This window comes from Zalophus californianus, chromosome 3 (genome assembly GCF_009762305.2).
Source record: "Zalophus californianus isolate mZalCal1 chromosome 3, mZalCal1.pri.v2, whole genome shotgun sequence".
Classification (NCBI taxonomy): domain Eukaryota; kingdom Metazoa; phylum Chordata; class Mammalia; order Carnivora; family Otariidae; genus Zalophus; species Zalophus californianus.
The window spans coordinates 123,301,017-123,322,679 of NC_045597.1; the positions used below are offsets into that span (position 1 = coordinate 123,301,017).

Consider the following 21,663-nt stretch of genomic DNA (forward strand, 5'->3'; position numbering starts at 1 on the left):
TGAGCTCTTTCACAGCATAGTGATTTCAAGATTCCCAAAGAAGAAGAAGAAGCTCAAGGCCTCTTAGACCTAGCCTCAAGTGTTGCACACGATCTACATTGGCCACATTTTGTGAGTCCCCAGAGGCCAGCCCCACATTCAAGGGGTGAGCAGTGGGTTCTGCCTCTTCCTGAGGGGACCAGCAAAGGCAGTGCTCACCTGTGCTCACATACTCTGTATGTATTTCTTCCCACTAGGTTAAATTAGAACATCAGTACAATTTTATTTTCTTCAGCTTCTCACCCCTCTCATGTTGATATCATGGGCAGTTTATTTAGACTTTAATTTTCAGTTGTCTGAATTATTTGCTTAGCACTGTTTTTTGTGTCCTGATCCTTCTTCTGTCGTATATGTTATTTGGTTGCAGAACTTCCTTTAAAGATTGTGGAAGCCAAACTCCCCTGAGTCCCAGTATGTCTTAACATGCTCTTACGTTACGTTTGTGGATTGTGTCTAGATATAGTTCATTTCATTTTGTTCATTTATTGACCCATTTTAAATGATTAGTTTTCAGCTCTGAGAAATTTTTATTTCTTTTAGTATTTCTCTTCTTTTTTTCTCTCTTCCTAGTACTATTACTGGTAAATAATTATAACCCTGAACTAGTCTCTAGTCTCCAAACTTCTTTTATCTTTTTCATCTTTTTTCTTTCTTTTTTTTTTTAAGTTTCTGAATGATTTAGATCATTCTTATGCAATACATTTTGTTTTTAAGTAATCTTTACATCCACTTGGGACTCTATTCACAATCCCAAGATCAAGAGTCACATGCCTTACAGACTGAGCCAGTCAGGTGCCCTTCTTATGAAATACTCTTAAAAAAAAGAGAGAGAGAGAGTGCACACACACCCACACATGCTTGGTGGGCGAGGGGAGAGGGTGAGAGAAACTCAAGCCTACTCCACTCGGGGCTTGATCTCATGACCCTGAGATCACAACCTGAGCTGAAACCAAGAGTCCCACACCTAACTGACTGAGCCACCCAGGCGCCCCTCAATTTTGAAAAAAAAAATTTGTTCTCTTTATTCCATTGATTGAGATTTTTATTTTTATCCTATAACTTTATTTCAAGGTCTCTGGCTGTTTCTCCTTAATGTACACAGCTTTCAATTTAAAAACAGCTTCATTCAGGCACAACTGGGTGGCTCAGGTAAGCGTCCAGCTCTTGATTTCAGCTCAGGTCATGATCTCAGGATTGTGAGATTAAGTCTGGGTGTGGAGCCTGCTTAAGATTCTCTCTCTCCCTCTTCTGCTGCCCCCCCCACCCCTATATAAATAAGTAAGTAAGTAAGTAAAGCTTCATTAAATGTTATTTCTACATACTTCACTTTACTTTCCCTGTTTAGGGAATTGGTCCCTTCTGGGCATCAGTAGCTGACTGAGGCCCTGCTCTGTCTGGATCAACTCCTCCTTTGATCTTGGCAACTGTTTGAGCATGTCCAGGACAAGGGCAGACCACCCTGCTGCACTAGCTCTACCCTTGATCATCTGATCTTGACCCTGACCTGAGAACCTAGGACCTGGTATCTGAGTAGCCTGAGTGTGCAGCCTACCCCCCACCCCCACTCGAACCTGCTCCAAAGCAGTCCCTCTTCTGTTTGGTGCTATGGTTCCCTCTGGCATTTTGCCATAGGTTTATAGTCATTATTTTTCTGACTTTTTAGCACACTGGTGTCAGTTCTAAAATTTCTAGACTAATTTTCTTATTTTAAAAAAGAAAAAGGCCTTTTCTGTCATTTCATGGTGTTTTGAGTTGGAAAAGAGTAGAAATGTATGCTCATCATGCCTTTTGATCCAGTCATCACCCCTCAGCTTTAATTACATTCTTAGCCTTTTGATTACCCCCATCTTTTTATCAACCTGTCTTTTTATCAGCCCTTAACATTCCAGGCTTCTTCTTTTTCCTCATCTGTGTAACAGATCCCAAATCCTACAAGGTGAACCTGTAAGATTTTCCAAAAAGAAATTTCCATTTTTCCTTCTTAGCTGTCCATAACAAATAAGATACTTTTTGGTTTTATTAACAGTTTTTCAATGTTTATCTGTGTTACAGGAACCGTGTCCACACTCTGCACACTCCAGGGAGCGTCATTCATATAGAACACAATGTGAACTGTTGCCTGGAGGTGTGAGCAGTGTTGAGCCTGATGTTATGTATTAACTACGTGTTTTATTTTCAAAAATTATTAGTGAATGGTATATGGGGTTGCAGACATTTTATTTTGTAGTGTAAGACCCTTTTTTTAATTGAAATAAATACCTTCAAGACATTTATGAGTTATACAATTTAGTGTCTTTTTTTAGTGTAGTTTTAGAACCAGAAGTAGATCAGTTCTCTTAAAAATGGATAGCCTTTAGTATTTGAGCTGTTAAACAGTATTGCATTCTATTTATAAATACTCTAAATTTTTCTATTTACAGATCACATCTGATAAGAATTTATCATATAAGTTTGTTCTGGTATATTAATATTTTTCCTTTTTCATGAAAAAAACTATAGAAAAGTTCATAAAATGTATATACAGCTAAAAGACATTAAAGAGCTAAAATATCCGTTAATAATTGCCCATACCAGTCCAGCACTCCAAAAGTTCTTAATGTCCTCTCTAAAATCACAATCTGCATCTTCCTTGCAGAAGTAACCACTCCTTTGACTTTGATAGTCATTTCCTACAAGTGCATCCTTAATAAACAGTTTTATCTTGCCTATTTTTTAAACTTTACCTAAATGGAATTCTACTGTTTGTATTCTTTTGTGACTTCTTTTATTCAACAGTATACTTCTAAGAGTCATTCTTGTTGTATAGCGCTGTTGTTCACTTGTTTTTATAGATGGAAACACAGTGCATGACTATACCACAATGTATTTACACATTTCACTGTTGTCATTCAGGTTGTTTACAATTCAGAGCTTCCATAGAGTGCTGCCATGACCTGACTTACATGATTCTCCAGTGTTTGTGTGCAAGAATATCTCTATATAATCAGGAATGGAATTAGTGGGCTATGGAATATATGTATCAGCAGCTCAACTAGATAGGTGCCAAAATGTATTCCCAAGTGATGGCTCCTTTACATACTGATCAGCAGCCTGCGATATTTACTATTGTTCTACATCTTCACCAGAATTTGATATTGATAAATGTTTTGTCATTCTGGGGGTTGTTTATTGATATCTCACTGTAGTATGAATTTGTATTTTTCTAGTTACTAATGAGGTTGAGCACCTTATTTTTGGCCACCTAGATTTCCTCTTCTCTGAAAAGTCTGTTTACACCTTTTGCCTTTTTTAAAATATCAGGTTATCTTGTGCTGATCTTTTGATTGTAAAATCCATAAGCCAAAACACTTAACTGCTGTATATAGTTTATTCTCTAGAATTACTCTGCTGTTTGGCATATAGCTCCCTTCTAAACAAATTCTTGCCAAGAAGTTTCAATTTTTTGGATGAACTCTCTGATTAGAAGTTTAGTATGTAACTATCTGTAAGCTTCCTAAAGAGTTGCAGATTTTAGAAATGGTTCTTACTTCTAGGATATTTTAAAACTCTAACTGTGAAAAGTTCATCTAGTACTCCTTTTAGAATTCTAGAATAGATTCCATATGGTCCTGAAGGTGTTTAACTTCTGGCGCATATTCCTGATTTCCCAGTACCTCATTCTTCTGTAGTTCCAGTTTCATTATAAGTAAAGCAAAGAAACTTGTCTTTACTACATAGGATACTCAGTGATTTTTTTCTGTTTTTACTATTGCAGTATTTTGTTCATCTGATGCTTATTCCAAAATGTTTATTATCCTGTATTATTAATATCTTGGTTTGAATAAAACTTAAATAATCGTGCTTATTTTCTGTCCTTTATTATTTTTCTTAATTTGTTCTTAGGCATCATTATTTGTCCTATCAGTTTTGAAATGGTTGTCATCAATCATCACAGCATTTTCTGAGCATTCAAAATGAAGTCATGAGAGGGGCACCTGGATGGCTCAGTCATTAAGTGTCTGCCTTCGGCTCAGGTCATGATCCCAGGGTCCTAGGATCAAGTCCCACATCGGGCTTCCTGCTCAGCCAGGAGCCTGCTTCTCCCTCTCCCTCTCCCCCCTGCTTGTGATCCCTTTCTCACTGTGTCTCTCTCTGTCAAATAAGTAAAATCTTAAAAAAAAAAAAAAAAAGTCACAAGATATGTCATAGTCCAAAATACTAATGCAAAAGAGGAGAGAAAAATACATAGACTCCAGTTTATATCACTGGATAAGATGAAACAAAGTATACTTAGTATACTTTGGCCAAAAATTGTCAGTAAGGAGAGTAGAAATGAGTAAATAGAGGAAAATACAGTATGTAGTTGATCTTCTATCCCAGAAAGATTTAGCACAGAGACAATTTTGTGGATTAGTATCATCTGTGATAAAAGTGATTATAGATATTGAGTCATAGGCTTTGTCCATATATATTACATGCATAGCTGAATGTTACATCCATACCCTGCATTTATTACATCTACATTCTCAAGATTCAGTACTCAGTCTTGAATGTATCTAGCCTGCAACCTTGGGCAGAAAAATTTCCCATTACTCAATGATAGTTCACTGTAAGATTGAGATACACACACATACACAAATACTAATAGTTGCACATAAAAGCTTCTTTGTCTTCAATAAAGATGATAGTGAAAGTACAGAGTCTGCCTTCCAAAAAGTGTTTTTACAAGGTGCAAAAGAATGCAGTTCAACAGAATGTTAAAAATAGACCTGGGCAAGAGGAAATTTAGTAAGTAAAGCCTGGGATAAAATGAGAAGACACTTGTAGAGTTGGTCACAACCTCATCTCAGGTTTGTACAGCCAGACAGAGAAACAGCACTAAGATTTCCAGTGTCTATCATGCCTTCAGAAAAAGCACAGCTTCCTGCCCTGCAGGTGCCTTTTAACAGATAGCTGTGAAATGATAGACAACATTCCAAAAACTGAGGAACACTCACATCAATTCAGAGTGTAGAAGTTGTCTTATCTTAGTGTCTGCCTCGGACACTTGAATATTTACTCCGAAAGGAAAGCCTGTCCTGAGCTTCCTCTCCTGGCTCAACTTTTAATTTTGATTAAAAACAATATAATGATTAGCCAAATTTGATTAAAAGTACAAAGACAGTAATAATAAAGGCAAATACAAGTTTGTCACAAAACCATTAGTTTTTGATCCAGCTCTTAGGATCATTACCTAAAATGTCTAACCTTGTTCGTCAATAGCAGCCCTTCAGAGGTTTATAGACATCTGCTTGTCTGCATAGTCCTTCTCTTCTTGAGCTCAGACTTACTCTTCTTGTTCTGTTAGCTGCCCTTCCCATGTCCCCCAACTCCCACCCCCCCACTAAGGTCTGAGCTCCTATGGAGTAGGAGCTGTCATTCATTTTGTCCCTGTTCCTGTGCCTGGTAAGAATGACTGAATACTTTGACCGTCCTACTCATCCTCCCCTGAATGGATACATTTGCATCTGCTTCTGCAAATGTGCCGTCTGTAACTGGACCTGGACGTGTCCCAAGGAGCCTGAAGGAGAGGTGTACACTAACATGTCCCCGTCTTCCTGTCATCTTAAATACTGATACCAACACAGTATAAAATCACCTTGTCTTTGGAGCAGCTTTGTCTCATGCATGGTTCACTCATTCTGCTCTTGAACCTGAAGTCCCTAGATCTTTTCCCTAGCGTGCTGCTAAGCTAACCTCAATATAAGACCCCACATTTATTCCCGTTGTTTTTATCTCATAGAGGTAGCTCATTATTGCAGTATAGCAATCTTTTCTGTATTTTAATTTTATTATATGGATTAATTCAGTATTCATAGTCACTGAAGAATTTGAGCATGCCTGTGTATTATTTACATTATAGCTAAATTTGGTTAGGATTGGGTCAAGAACAAAGTTCTCTGGCATTACATTAGAAACCTTTGTAGGAAGATATGTTTCCTTCAGACATTTTCAGGCTGCGAGAGTCAGCAGTTGCCCTGTGCCAGCCGCAGTTCTCTGATGATTATAATATCGTGGGGGACTTCTAATATACATGCCTCACTGGAGTTTAGACGCACTACATTTCCATGGTTACACTGCCAAAGACAGAAATTAGAACAGCTTAACATGACTTTTCTTTGTTGTGCCCCTTTCTGGTTCTCACAGATCATCTCTTGGATAAAATCCTTTTAAGAATCTCACCTAAGATCTATGTCTAGCTCTCTAGTTTATGACGTGAAGAGAGTCTACTTTCTTTTTTCAAAAACAGCAATGGCATTTTCCTGCTTCCAGTTTTCTGGCACCTCTACCATTCCCTGTGATTCTCCAGAGTCCCCAAAATGCTTCGATTTTCTCAGGTCCCTAGAATGTGCTTGTCCAAATCAGGCAAGTTGAGGTCATTGAAGGAAGCACAAAGCCTTATTTCTCACGGTCCCTTTGCTATAGAAGCACTCATTATTTTTTGGTGGCTTTTCTTTTCCTTTGCTAATGGGAAAAAGTAATAATCTTATCCTGTGACTCTAGTTGTACCTTGGTTCCTATGATTCCTTAAATTGTTATGAGAACTACAAGAAAGTGGATAGAAGACCTTTCTAGGTTTAGAACTTGTCAGTACTGTGGCATCCCTCCTCTGCCCAGTGTTGGGTTATGTTATTTGGGGACTGTTCCAGAAATGAGGGGCAGTGAAGTGTCTCACCCTCAGGTATGCAGGGGCACCGTGGTCATTCTTCAGTCCAGCAGTGCTAGCTATTGCCTGCAACACCTTTCAGTCTTTGAGGAATCAGAGAACAAAAAATATCATCCCTGCCTATGAAAATCTCCTCTCCTGCCTGATACTGGTTTCTTTTACAAATTCATAAGTGTTTCACAGCCACTACCTATTAACTTTGGTATTGTTATTCCATCGCTGTATCTTGCTCTACTTGGCCTTGATCTGATTAATATTTTGCTGCCTCAGCTAGGTGATGAGGCGCTAATGGTCAGTGACCCTGCCTTATGCCCAAACCCCCTAGGCCCCTACACATGTGGGCAGAGTGGTATTTGGAGAATGCTCATCTGATATTGATCCTGGACAGTAAGAATCATCAAAGTAAATACTATGAAATAAGTGTGGTATACTTACAGTGATGTAATATAATTACATCTTTCAGTAAGGCTCTTCCTATTTATATAAAGAATTAATAATTACTTCCCCAGTGATGTTTCTATTTTCTCCCTTTCTCAGATTTTCTTTGTGCACTGAATTTGTTTCTCTTTTCCTTACACATTGGTATTTCATGATATTATACTCTTGACATTTAAAATTTCTGATTCTTGGCATTATTTGTTTCACTGTTGCATGGTAACATTTTTGTTCTTTGCAACCATCTGCTTATTTTAAGGTGTGTAGTTTTTCAGTGGCATAGAATACTTGCATATCTTTACTTGCCTTAAATGTTAATCTAAGATCTTTATGTGTGGCATTCTTTTCTTCATAGACTTCATATCTTGTTTATAGTGAGTACCCAGTAAATACAGAAACGGGCTATTTTATTCAGTTGATGATATTTTAAGTGTATTTTATATCTCAAGCCTACATATACTAAAAAATAAAGATTCCCATAAAATCCTTCCATTATGCTGTAGAAAGAATTAGTAAGCCCTTTTTTAAGGAGGAAAGTGGGGCTCAGCAATGGTAACTTGTCCAAGGGCACTTAGGTTTTGATCCTAGACTCACTCCAAGACTAAATGAAGTTCCTCCTCTACTCATACTCGAGGAGACCCTCCTCCTTGCAGGTAAGACTCCATCTAAACTTGGGCACCATAGAAATGAAAGAGAATTCACCTGCTAGAGCAGGCATACAGACTCTTCATGAAGCTGGCATTAGGGAAAGCACTCACTCATCACATTCACTGCCCATTTCTGCCTATTAATATGGCAAGTATAAAGCAACTACTGTTAGAAGCCTGGAACCCAAACCCACCTTCACTAACGTGAAAGTCAGAAGAGTGAGGATGAGAGCTGGGGAGAGGTCAGGTGGTATGTATATATCTTCCCTTCTCTTATAGATGATGATTTTAGAAAAAGCAAGCTGATACTGAAATTTGAGGGAATGGGGGAAAAAATTCCCAGATCATACTATGGAATTGAACATTGTGGAAGTTGATAAAAAAAATCAAAATATAACAATAGGGTAATTCTTAGGAGAAAACTATGAAGATTGTCAATAACAATATTTATGGTCTGACATATCCATATATGAGCTTACAGAAGAACACGTTGAACAAATAAGGTCTCGTGCATATCATAGCCCTTGGTGAGGTTTGCCTGATGATTGCCAGGAGACGTGGGAAAGATGGCCAGTCCTTCATTTATATGCTCATTTATTCAGCAGACATGTATCAAACACCTGTTACATACGCCAGGCATTGGACTCATCTCATGGTACGAGAGACCGCTCTCAAGCAAGCACACTGCTGTGTAAACAAGTTACTAAAATATTTACAACATGTTAGGTGGGAATCTTTTCCCAGACTTCCAAATTTATGAAAAATCCCTGTCAGGTCAGTGGTCTGGCAAACACATCACTCTTGGTGCATTGAGGCACTCCGTCTCTTGCTTTAGAACTCATTCTTTTATAAGCTGTGCACCCGAGAAATAGACCCTTTTTAAATACCAACTCCATTGCCTTTGTCATTTTTGGTAATCAGATTCTTCTAAGGAAACCATGTTAGCTATAATACTACACCAAAGATATCCTTGTTCTAATTATTAATGCCTTCCGTTTCTTTTAAATACAGGAGACTTGTTTATTTTCAGGCCCAAGTTTTAGACCTTTTTTTTTTCCCTATTGCATAAGCCTCTTCTGTAACTGGTAAAGCATTTGCATATTTGTAGACGTCTTCTTGTATGTGAATTTACAAACTGGCCCCTATAGCAATCTAGAAGATTTATTATTTGCTTCATGATATAATCATATCTACGTACTGGTTATCTGATTAGAAAAATCAGCAATTCAACAAGCTTCTAACAGTTTTATTGTCCTTAGTACATTTTTAACTAAGAGCCCTCCTCCCCAACACTTTTATGTCATTTTTTTGCTATGATGTTGTTTATACACTTTCTTAGTATTATTATTAGCGCTACTGCTACTATTATTATTTTAGTATTTAGTCATACCAGCTGTACTTTTGGCCCTAGATGTTGCCTTTTGAAAATCAAATAGCTGTAAGGAGTTGTGATCTTTGTGCGTAGAAGTCTATAGTATTTCCTAGGAACCATCTGCAGATCCTCAGTCCCTGCCTGTTCCTGCATAGGAACCCATGAACAAGTGTTAACTCTTTGCCTGCTTGTTTGCAGGAGGAATGCCCGCTCCTGAGCAGGCCTCATCGGTGGAGGAGGGGCAACCACAGACCCGCCGGGAAGCTGCCTCCACTGGCCCAGGCATGGAACCCGAGACCACAGCCACCACTATTCTAGCTTCCGTGAAGGAGCAGGTACATCCTCTTACTGGAATTTGCAATCAATTATTTCTTCAATGCCTTTAAAAATTAATCTTTGGTTGTGTTTTAAATTTGTCTAACGTCCTTGATGCCTTCACGTTTTTTAATTATAAGGTGTTTACATCCCTGAGTACATTGGGATGACTGGCACGTAGAGCCGCTCCAGGTGCCAGTCAGAATCGGAACATGCAGGATACTTGTGCGTCTGCAAGTAAGGACAATATCGATGGTGATTGGTGTCTCTGTCTCCCCCACATTGCAGAGTGTGTGCATGCACGCCAAGCCTTGTGAAGCGTATTTTACACTGCTGACTTTTCTATCAGGACTCTGGCAACTTGAGGCCTGTAATATCCTTAGATGTTAAACATTTTAACAATTTAAAATAGGTATTATATAGGGTTGTCTCTGTGATTTTTGGATAAAGGCTATATTTGTTGTGTTTGTCTGAATCAAAGTATATTCATTTTGTGAGCTAGTGTTCTAAAACTTGTCAAACTGTGCCAGTTTGCTTCAATGTCATGTTTATGTTGACTTTTTTTTAAGGTACTTAATGCTATTTATTCTTCACATACAAGTAGCCTTCTAAATTAGATCTTATCTTTTGTGCTTAGAGAAATTGGAATTCCTGAATTTAATTTCTTCAGATTCAAAAGCTTAATAAGGTGAATGTAAATTCAAAGCTCCAGGGATAGGTTTTTGTTTTTTTTTGTTTTTTGCCCCCTCCCTGCAAAACAAAACAAAAGAAACGTATATGCCTTCTGTGTGGGTTTTTCTGTTGGAAATAATTTAATATTACATTTTTTTTTAGCCTTATTAAACCACTGATTCTTTTCTTCTCAAGAGTTATAAACTTAGATGTATATTTGCTGGAATATTCTTTCAAAACTCAGTATCAGCAGTTCAGACGACTAATGATGGCAGAGTAAAGGAATATTTAAGACCTCATTATTTTACTGTTTGCTGTAACTTAGAGCTAACTGTGTAGAGTGAAAGAATACCCCAGAATATTTGACATTAGAGCTGTGCTTTCAAGAAAAATGATTTCATAGCTTATTCTAGTAGCAAGATTTCAAAATATTTTCCATTCCACCGCTGAAATTTGAAGTTTTCAAAACATTCCACAAACTAAGAATTTGAGAAGATACAAAAATTGTAGCCAGTACTGTTTTCATTTTCCACTAAACTATAGATTGTCCAAGCTTCTCTCACCTTTAGGGAGGAAAAAAGGACTCTTCTTATTGCACTTCATAGTTGTCGAGATTTGACCTAAGGAGCTGTAAAATGAGAAGACTCTGATTTATTTTGAGCTGTTAGTGTATTCCGCATTTTGGTGAAACGTGATGGTAAATTTATCAAAATACCCAGAACTGACTTAAAGCTAGAAACCGTGTTCAGTAAAACATAGCTACAGGAGCTTTGCATTTGTACCTTGAGACCAGATGATACTCTGCATGTTGAAGAAAATTGGAAACCTGTCATGATTTTGGCACTGGAATTCCTTGACAGCCTCAGATGACTTCAACATTCTGTCTTTTGTTGATAAATAGTGTTCTGAATGAATAATTTGTGGGAGATAGCATGAAGGGTTCCTGTTTCTGAAGATAGCCAAAAGAATACGGGTATTTGCTATTTTAGAGAAGAATTACCATATATGTCCCAGATTATTTAGTTAGTGGGAGGCCATACTCTACTCTTCTATTCCTGTTCTAAGAATTTGAGTCCACTAATATATGTTTGCAATTTTCATGCTTAATTTCTTTTAAAATTGTTTATCAGTGCTTAGTACTCGGAATTTCATTCAACCCAAGACCATATCCATCTCTTGTTCCAAGATATTCACCTGATTTTAAATAGCCAACTCGAACTTCCAGGCACGATCCTCTAATTTTTTTATAGATGGGGTAGAAACTTCTTAGGACTTTCTTGAAATGTCACTTCCTATCATCTGCCCAATGAGACAGAGCGCAGAAAAGTTAGGAATTAAAAAGCTAGTTACTATTCATCTTATATATTTGATTTGAAAATAACTAGTCAGAATGTGACGTTCTTAATTGTATTAGGCCCCAATGGAATAGTTAATGTCCTTGATAATGTATTGTATCAAAAGAATAATATTCTTGGGTGGGAGGTATAATTTTTTTTTTTTTTAATCTCACTACAACGCAATGTTCACAGCCATGGAGTGAAAACATGAGCTTCGCTGATCTCAAAGAAAAGACCTTGTTTGGTGGCAGCCATGTGTCAGGAAGGATGTTCCATTGGGTACAGAAGGAAGAGACCCTTTCAGTGCAACTGAGTAGATAGCCTGGGTTCCTATACTGCACCCACTACTTTCTGTGTGATTTTAGGAAGATTTCTTAACCTCTCTGTGTCTCAGTTTCTCCTCTGTAAATTGGTAACAGTGATGGTTATTGAGGACATTAAATTAACCATTGTAAAATGCTTACAGTGGTGTCTGGCACTTACTAAGTGCTCATAGTAAGGGCTCATATTACTATTTTAATCAGCATTTCTACCTAAGAAGAAAAGGCGCCTCTTAGGAGGAACTGGTGGTTCTATTTTTAAGTATATGTATAGGGATTCACTGAGCCTTCTTTGGACTGTGATATGAAAATAAAACAACTTTTTGTATATTGAGCTATGTTTATGCTATGATTGTATTTTACTTCTGCATGGCATGAAACTTTCAAAACTTCACCATGCTGGTTTCACAAATTAGAACAGCCTTATGTATGTATTATAAGAAATAGAGCATGTAAAAATAAATTTTACCAACATGCTGATTTAGTGCAACTCAAACATAATGTCAAGGCACTTGGTTAAAAAATTGGAAAGTAATATCTTTTAACACACACCTGAATTTTGAGAGGAGAAGTCTGGGTTCTTCTTGAGTAAAAGTACATCCAAGCCACTGAAATACCTCACGTGTACTCCCCCCGGGCAATTCGCAGTAAGTAGTAGAGAAGGAAATCACAAGCAACCAAAGCAGTCTTGTTAACAAAGCATTGGTCTGTTAATATCTGAAATTGGATTTGGGGTGTCAAAACCACAATTAAATCGTCCTCTACTGGGCCACACTTTCCCTAGGATCCCAAAGCAGAAGCTGTTTTTTATTCCTTGACAAAATGTTGAGATTCATATTCTCTCCCTTTTGTAAAGTGATAACCTTTTACATTGATGTCAATCACTTAGGTGCATACCTGTGTAGTTATAGAAAAAGTCCTTGCTCTTTGGCAGATAGAAAGGAGCCTGCTTCTGTTCAAGTGCTGCCTCTTCTGTGATGCTGTTTGTACCCCAGCTGAAGTCAGATCTCTCTCCTCCTCTTTAGCACTTTATACCACTGCTTTAACTCTTAGTATGCTCCTTTGCATTATGTAATCAGCCACCTAACAACAGAGCCATGTTTTATAATTGTTTCACACACATGTTACAGGTCCCCCCCCCCGCGCCTTTAATGATATTAGACTTGCAATAAATGATTGCTCAGAAAGGGAGTGGTTGAATAATACTGTCTCTCAGATTACTTTGTCACCAACTAACTGTGAAGATAATGGGACCTGTAACCATATTCATATAGCATTACTGAGCAAGAGAATCTCAACAGACAGCACTGAGAAATGTAGCTACTCAACGGTATATTCTTACCCTTAAGACAATTTGAATTGAATGTGTCCACATTGAAGTAGGAATTAAATCTGACCTCTGCATGGAGCAAACTAAAATTTCATTTCCTATTAGTGGTCAAAAAATGACACAGGTGTTATGAATTTCACTTCCCATCTGTCCAGCTTAGCTGAAAATTAAATGTAGGGAAAAGAGGATGTGGTTTATCTTGGTAATGTCACAGAATATCTACCAGCATCATGTATACCAAGTGATAGAGGTGACCCCTGAAGAAATCTCTTCAAGGATCATGCTTTAAGAGAAGTAAAAATCATCCCATGGGAAGAACAAAATAATGTGACCCTTGAACTCAAATCCAAAATTTCATGAAGTGCCAGTTAAATGGAAGCTACCAGTTGGCTGTAATCAAGATCAGCATTGGACAGGTTTTCCTGCTCAGCTCAACTCCTTAATAAGGATCCAGGAGTCCATGATGAATACAGATATTGGAAACAAAGAATTTTTTTGTATCCTGATAGTTTTCAAGTATCTGGCAAATTTAAGAATGGTCTGGTCCTAACTTGGTATCTTACATGTTGTAAGATAAATAGATATGGCCACATGTGGTGCCCACAAAGGGCCCTGCCTCCTCCTGTGAAAACCTTAGGCTTAAATTATTGATTTCTCCTTGAAGTGGTTGGTAAATATTTGGATGCGGAAGAATTGGAATTTGATAAGACACTGGCTGCTCATCCAGAGCTTTGCTGCCACCCCCTGCAACTTAGATGTGTCAGTGTGCTACCTTCACAGGCACAAAGGAAACAGCCAAAGGCCATGTGTAGGCCCTTACTATCAGTTGGGAGAATATAGTGTAGTTTTTATAACTGATAGGATGTGATCGGGACTATAGAAATTCTTTAAAAGACCATATCTGGCCAATCATAGGGTTAACAAGCATATTTCATGGCTCTATATAGGATGCAAGTTGATTTGCGTTTTGTAGAATCACACGTAATATTTATTACACTCTTTTATCTTCTGTCATAAAATTGCTTGCATTATTGAGATCTCTATATGAACTTGGCCATACGCAGTTACTTTAACTTCCATTCTGCTGTTCCCTCACAAACTGCACTCTCATTTTTGGCTTCTGATTTAAGAAGTTTGGAAACCACATTTAAGGTTGAGGCTAATCCAGATAGCATGAAATCATAAGCACAGAATAGATTTGGTAAAACATGCTCATTTTACATATAGTTTTCTTACTCTGGTGAAGTCCTAAAGTAGGTACTGTATATATTTCTTTTGTTATCTTTGATGAGTGAAAATTGCAATTTCTTTACTTGTGAGGCTCTCAGAGAGAAGCCTCAAGGCAGTATTTTCTGACTTCAGTGAGAATTTCAATTCTACCTTCAGTGTAGCCGTATTAACTTAAGTGAAACTTAAATATCAAAGAGTGAAATGAGAGTCATTAAAGATCCTTAATTTTTGAAGATAGAATAAGGAACTTTGGAACCAACTGTGCCCTATTGATATTACTTCATTTTTGCATGGATATGTTAGCTTCAGTAATTACACACCCTTCCTGTATGGCAGAATGCCCAGAACTGAACAAATTCCAGTGCAATTATTTACTTTATTCCTCCGAAACTGAAACAACTCAACTGTTGTGCACCTGCCTTTGCAGCTTCCTTGTATTTGGCCCCTCAGTTTATTTACAATGAAATCATTTTCTCTGACACACCTCAACCACATGCAGAAGACAGAATTTTTATTTCAACCGTAAACAAGCATAGTTTTGTGCTTAGCTAAAAGCACTGTAAGTACAATGCCTAAAACTTCGACTTTTTCCTCTTAGTAACTTAGTCATTTTTCCTACTGGTAACTGAATTATCCTGGCAATTGTAATTACCATGTAACGTATAATGAAGTCTTCCATGCCTGAACTGCATCATCAAACATGAGGTAAGATTGGATCTTTTCTTAGTGATTTCTGTGGGATCATCAAATTTTACAGCTTTGCCTCCTTTATATTATGGAAATGTGGTTCAACATGAGGTCAAGTGGCAGAGCTCTTGTGACACTATTTGGCCTGGATTCAAAAATTCTGAATCCTGCCACTCGTTCTCAGATCGGTCCTTTTCACTTGTGTCTGTTGTGCTCAGAATGTTCCCTGTGTTCATGGTGTAGGGTATCCTCCATTTCAGGTATCTCTGTGGTTAAGGAATACAACAGAGTATGACCAACAGGTTTATTCAGTATGTGAGTGTATGCAAAAAAATTGTCCTTGCAACATAAAAAATTAGACTGCCAACTTAGCTAGCAACAAGTATATACGTTTTTTGATAGCCTGATAAGTGATCAGCTGGACCTGTTAGCAAAGTTGCCCAGTCTTACAGGTCCCAGAAGTACGTCCCGAATAGCTGCGTATTTGTTCTGTTTGATTCAGTTGGAGACATCTTTTTAGGTTTATTAAGACTCTACGTTTTATTTGTTTTGTTTTGGTGTGTTTTGTTTTGTTTTGAAGAGCTCTTCAATTCCAGGAATTTGAACAGACTCCATCTGGCTTTTCACACATAGCTAGATCACATATGCAGACATGAAATACATAGTAGGTGCCCAAAAATATTTATTGGGCTAATGAACTGGGAGTGTAAAAATGCTTACAGTCCTGCTGTAGTTAGCTTTAGCTTGTTTTTAACTAAATAAAAAATATTGATTGAAAGCCTACTGTGAGCAAAGCACTCTATCCAGGAAAGGGAGGGGAGGAATGGTAAGGAGGCCTACAAAGGTGATCTCTTACGTATAGTTTCCACCCTCAGAAGAATGCAGAGGCACAAACCATATTGTATACTTTTATGTGAAGTAATTGACACAGTATGAATATTCATTAATGGAACCACAAAATCCAAGAATGTGTACTTTGGCCCCTTTTTTTATTTAAGCAGGCTATAGATATGTATTATATTGTATCAGTTTTATATAAATTTGCTAACTTAGGCATTTTTAACTTCAGTTTTTGCCACTGAATTAGCATTACCTTTTGTTTACATTTGAAAGTAATAGAGTATTTTTCCTTTATTAACACTTAAAGTTAAGCCTGACTTTGTATGTTTAAAATGATCATTTCCTTTTCAGTTGAATAACAATAACTGTTCAGAGTTAAACTATGAATATAGGATATAATTTCTGCCCTGTACATGCAAACTTTATGCTATTAAAGTTAAAATGACTGACTGCTGAGTCCGTGAGATTAAATGCGTGACAGGATCATTCAGCACTGAATTCCCTACACTGTGTGATCGTTTTTCTTTTTAGAATCATTTCTGGAGAGAAAAATATTTTGGAAACATTCTTTTTCCCTCAGGTCTAACCCTGCACTTACTCCATAGCTAGAGCAAAACAGTCTGTCTTCATGTGAAAGCGCTTTCAATTTCTCAATTGCCATTTTTGTTACTTTGGCAGAAATGGGTCCATATGGTCTTACTGTATCTGTTTATATATTATAAATGTATTGTTTCCAAAGTGATTGGATCTGCTTGTACGTCAGCAAAGTAATTTCGGTTATGATTATTTCATTTTAGACATTCCTAAGGTTTGTTTTTTTTTCAAGTAGTTTGAAGACAAATCTCTGCCTTAGCTTATAGTCTTACGAGTTTTTATGTACTCAGACCTTAATGCGGGGGTTGCATGTAATAGAAACAGTCTGCAAACACTTTGAACGAGCACATTATTGAAACTTGAAGATAAATGCATGTTATGCAGTTAAAGTCTATATAAATCATATTTCAGAGATGAATGTGGCCATCATAAATTGAAAGATAGTTTTCTTAGAATTGAAATCTCTTGGCTCTTGAAAGAAAATGTAGTTTTTCTTTAAAAATTGGAGCTCTAGGCATTTTTCAATGTATAGGCTCTTTAATTTATATTTTAATTTGCAGACTTTTACAAATGAAAATTCCTGTAGAGCAGCATGACATCAGAAAGTATTCATCCTGTGGTATCATCCTCTGTAATGGAAATATATCTGATTTGCAAGTTCTCCTCAAATCATTCCTAAACCCTAAATCAAGATAAAGGTCCTTAGTCACTGCATAGGGCCTTCTATTACGCTATTCTAGGGGAATTAAGGCTTACTATTTCCTTCATACTTAGCATTTCTGCATTCTGTTTTTCCTTTAGAAATTCCTTTCCATCATAAAGTTGTTCTGTTCATAAAAACAGTTCTCCCCTTTGCAAGTATTTTCATAAATTGTTTTATTTAAAAAATAAAGAGTAAACCTGCCTTGCCCAAGTGCAGAGTAAATTGGCACCTCCTTTTTTTCATTCATGACCTTAGCTGCCTTACATGTTTCTTGCTTTAAAGCTATAACTGTTGTAAGGGGAGAAGCTTGCTGGAGTTTTTCCATTGCCCCATTTTCTCATTTGTTTCTTAATAAGGTGAATATTGTTTTCTTTATATAATGGAAGCGCTTCACAGCAGGATCTTGATTTTTCTCTTACTTCAGTTAGCAAAGTATAATGAAAAAGTGGATTCTTATTAAACTATTTTGTAGAAAAATGTATCTTAGTAATTGCTGCTGTTGGCATTATTTTAAGCTGCTGATGAGAAGATTTGATGGTCTGTAGGTAAGAATAGGAAACTTAGATTTGTATAACTATGTGTACTGAACAGAATGCTGTTACATGTAGCTTATTTGATTTGCATGACAGAGTAAGCAAAACATTTTACAGATGTGTAACTGTTTTATTTGGTTGAATTTTTTTAAATTTCTGAACCCTTGATAAAACTTCTTTTGATTCCCCATTAAAAACTTTGAAGACATTCACCCTATTGTCAGAGTTGGAGGGCTCTATTGTAAGGCCAGTAGAAAGGATGGAGAATGGTCAGTGGACTGTCTATGCCAGGCCTGCCTTTGTGATCACAAAGACCGACCCCCCATTGCTTTACTGGGTTTGCTGCTTTTTAGTACAGCCAGACTGCTGTTTTCTTCTCTCCCTACCATCATCACTGCTACCACCACTATTATTGGAAACAAATGATTAATTTGGAAAAGGTTTTATCACAAGGATAGGATATAAGAATCAGTGAACTCTATGGAGTAGAAATCTATTAGGAGACTAATAGCTAACATTATTACTTATCATGTGCCAGGCATTGTGCTAGGTGCTTTACATGTATGATCTCCAGTGTTCCTTATCACAACTTTATGAGTTAATGCTTTGGAAAAATCTCCATTTTTTTGGCCACTGAACATCTGATCCAAATTTCTTTATTCCATGCATTTTCCCATCTTAATAGACTTGGGAAAATATATAGTCTTAAATGATACAGGTAAATTGTTTGAGTAAATTGCTTTTAATCCTTAAATTAGCCACGACATTTTCTGTTGCTTTTAACCTAAAACCCTGAATTATTCAGACAGTTGTTATTATTGCCCCTACTTACAGGGAAACTGAAACTCGGGAAAGTTGATTAACTTGCCTAAACTTACCCAGTGAATTAGGAGGGAATCTGAGATTCATATCTAGGCAGGTATGGTACAGAGATACTTACTAGACAATTAAAATCTGCAGTGGAGTCAATAAAGAGAAGAATGGATACAGAAGAAAAATGAACCATTCACAAGATTAGTTGAGAAGTTATCTTGGAATATGAAGGAAAGGGAAAGAAAAAAAGGGTATGATAAATGTTACTAGACATAGAGGCTATAGAAAATGAATCTAACGTAAGCATTGTGAAGGTTCTCAAGAAAGATTTTATAGTAGCTAGAACAGAAGCAATATGTAAATATAATTTTAAAACAATTTTTTCTAAGCAGAAAGTAAAGCTGTGAGTGTATGGATTTGAAGGGGTCATAACATTCCAGGCATCACCTATGGAAAAGAGACTGGTCTAGGAATAACCTTGACAAAATTTTATATTTACAAAGATATAGGAGAAGAAAACTACAAGAATCCAGATAAAATAAATTATTTATCTGCAAAAGATAAAATCAGACTGAGATCTAGCTTTGCTGAAACAGTAGATATAAGAACATAGAACAGTGTGTTTAGAGTGTTGAAGGAAAAGTGCTTGTAATCCAAGAGTTTTACATCCATCTAAGTCGTCTGATGTGAAGGATTAAAAGGATATTCTCAGGTATTCAGAATCTCATGAGATATATTCACCCTTGCACCCTGGTATCCTTTTTGATAATTGAAGATGTGTTTTCTTCAGGAAGTAACCAAATTTAAGACTCACCAATAAGAAATTCATGTTATAAAATAACTAGGGCATCTTTTTTACTCAATTAAGACTCCAAACCAAGGATCAAGGGTTATTACATGTTATCAATTTGATTTTGCATTTATTCTCCTGTGCTCTCCTGCTTCCTCTGGTCCACAAGCTACATACATACTCCTTGGATGGATGGATATGTTACTCTGGTGACCGCCACTATTGGCCATTGTTAACAATTCTGATTCACTTTTGATAATAGTAGCTAAACTGCTTACATGTTTTAGACACTCCACAGGGAGAATGCCCTGTCAGTAGAGAGTTTGATTTAAGAATTCAGTGACATTTTTCATTTGTCTCAGCACATACGATGTTTTGCAACCTGTAAACTTATACTGAATACTTAAATCATGGTTTGTTGGCTTATTGAATTTGTAAAGACCAAAAAAAAAAAAAAAAGGCGAGAAATCTTCAGTTTGAGCTGGGAACAAACTTCTATTCATGTTATCATCTTTCTTGGAGCATTATTTTAATTGTGCTTAAAATATCAACATTGGTAATGTGATCTTATGTTAAGATATATACTCACTTAGTAAAGGTCTTAAATGAAATTTCCAAAGGTGTTCTGGACTACAAAGAATTGGATTTGTATCCTTAGCACCAGACAAGGTAAGCAGCAGGAGTTTAGCAGATACCTGTTGAATGAGTGAATAAAATGAATGTAATTTCCTTACAAATGAGTAAGGAAAAGAGGGGTATTTGGTATTAACAGATAATTGACAACAGAAGGAATATAAAGGACCAATATGCACATGAAATAATTTTCTTAACTCAGTAACAATCACAGAAATATGAATTAAAATAATGGGAATATATCTGCATTATAGTGGCAACTATTAAATCAAAGATAAAACAGTGTGAGCATTGTGATGTTGGCAATTTCATATAGTATTGGTGAGAATAAATTGGCACAACCATTTTGGAAAGCACTTAAATGATCTGTAGTAAAGGCCTTAAAAATGATTGTGTCTTTGGTTCAATAATTCTAATTCTAGGGATCCAGTCTAAAGAAATATTTACTGTTAACACAAAGTTGTTAATCACAGTGATGTTTCTAATATCTAAAACTTGTCAATAACCTAACTGCCCAATGTGAGTAGAAAGATTACAGAAAAAAATTATGTATTTAATGGGGTTTGCACAGCCATTAAAAATCACATTTTTAAAGAATTTTTAATGACATGGGGTGTTCACAATACAGATGAGAACATAAGTTATCTAACTATATATGTAGAGTCTTCTGTAGAAATACATATATATGTATGTATACACGTGCACTCAGTAATACAGGAGATACTCTTAAGGAGGTATGCTTTTCCCTGTGTATTTTCTAAGTTTCTTTTAAAACACATATAGTGCTTAGTAAAAATTCTAAAACTGCAAAATAATATGACCTAGGAGGTAGAAAGCCTTTATAAAAATTACAATAAAATGTTACTACAGTCTTTGGTTGACAGAAGGAAAGAATAGACGTTTATATAGGTTGAAATATACAGAAAACTTGTCAGATGAACCATGGTTGAAATGGAAAATTTTGTATGACTATCATTCTTCAGATCCAGAAGGGTATCATGGCAGTGGTTAAGATAGGAGCTCCCACTTCTACCCCTGGCTATGCTGTGTGACTTTGAACTTTGGGTGAAGGCTCCTATATCCTAATGGTTCCAATCTTATTAAAATAGTAAGTACTCAATAAACATTCACTACAGTTGTTATCCTTGAGATGATAGGTTGTGGAAGCAACATATTCCAACCGGGGGGCCACTTAGGGGGACCTGGATCCAGAATGAGGAATACTCAGAGGGATGGACCTAGGCTAAGACTTAGCCCATAGAAAAGGATTCCAAGCAAAGGACTAGGCAGAGATTACATGCCTAAGGGCCCTTATGTCATCATTCTGATGAAGCTAATGGGAGGGGCCAGTGTCTGTCTGGATCTATGGCGATATGGGTTGTGTCATCTTAAAATAATTTTGCAAGTTCAACTCTTTGCAGCCATCTTTAGAGTATATTTAGAAATCTCATTAAGAAATCCCTCTGATAAATCTTTACCAGTTGCCCTGGAGGGAATTCTACCAAGTATCATTAAGTAAAAGAAGGAAGATGCAGAGAAGTGTGATAAATACCCATTTTTTTGGACTGCCCCCCTCCAGGATATAAATTCCAAGGATGCTTTCCACTGTATTCCAGAGCTTAGAATAGTGTCTGGTACTAATCAGCTCTCAGTACTTGTAGAATACATATTGTTGAACATGTTTGAGT

The 21,663-nt window shown here is 36.7% G+C and overlaps 1 protein-coding gene and 1 long non-coding RNA gene across 11 annotated transcripts in view; one reads left to right on the plus strand and one right to left on the minus strand.

Moving 5' to 3' along the window:
- Positions 1-21,663, plus strand: part of PKP4 (plakophilin 4) — a 231,836-nt gene that overhangs the window by 60,019 nt on the left and 150,154 nt on the right. For 9 of the 10 annotated variants that reach the window (XM_027588571.1, XM_027588575.1, XM_035726564.1 and 6 more), the window contains one exon: positions 9,377-9,513. In XM_027588571.1, the coding sequence (XP_027444372.1) occupies positions 9,382-9,513 (132 nt within the window). In that variant the 5' untranslated portion in view covers positions 9,377-9,381. Of the gene's footprint in view, positions 1-9,375; positions 9,514-9,633; positions 9,731-21,663 lie in introns of those variants that run through there. The other variant, XM_027588577.1, reaches the window with a different exon arrangement.
- LOC113919454 lies at positions 10,729-12,501 on the minus strand. The gene is made up of 3 exons (XR_003519010.1): positions 12,375-12,501; positions 11,360-11,464; positions 10,729-10,793 (listed from the first exon to the last, which is right to left on the minus strand). It is a non-coding gene; the product is annotated as an uncharacterized LOC113919454 (long non-coding RNA).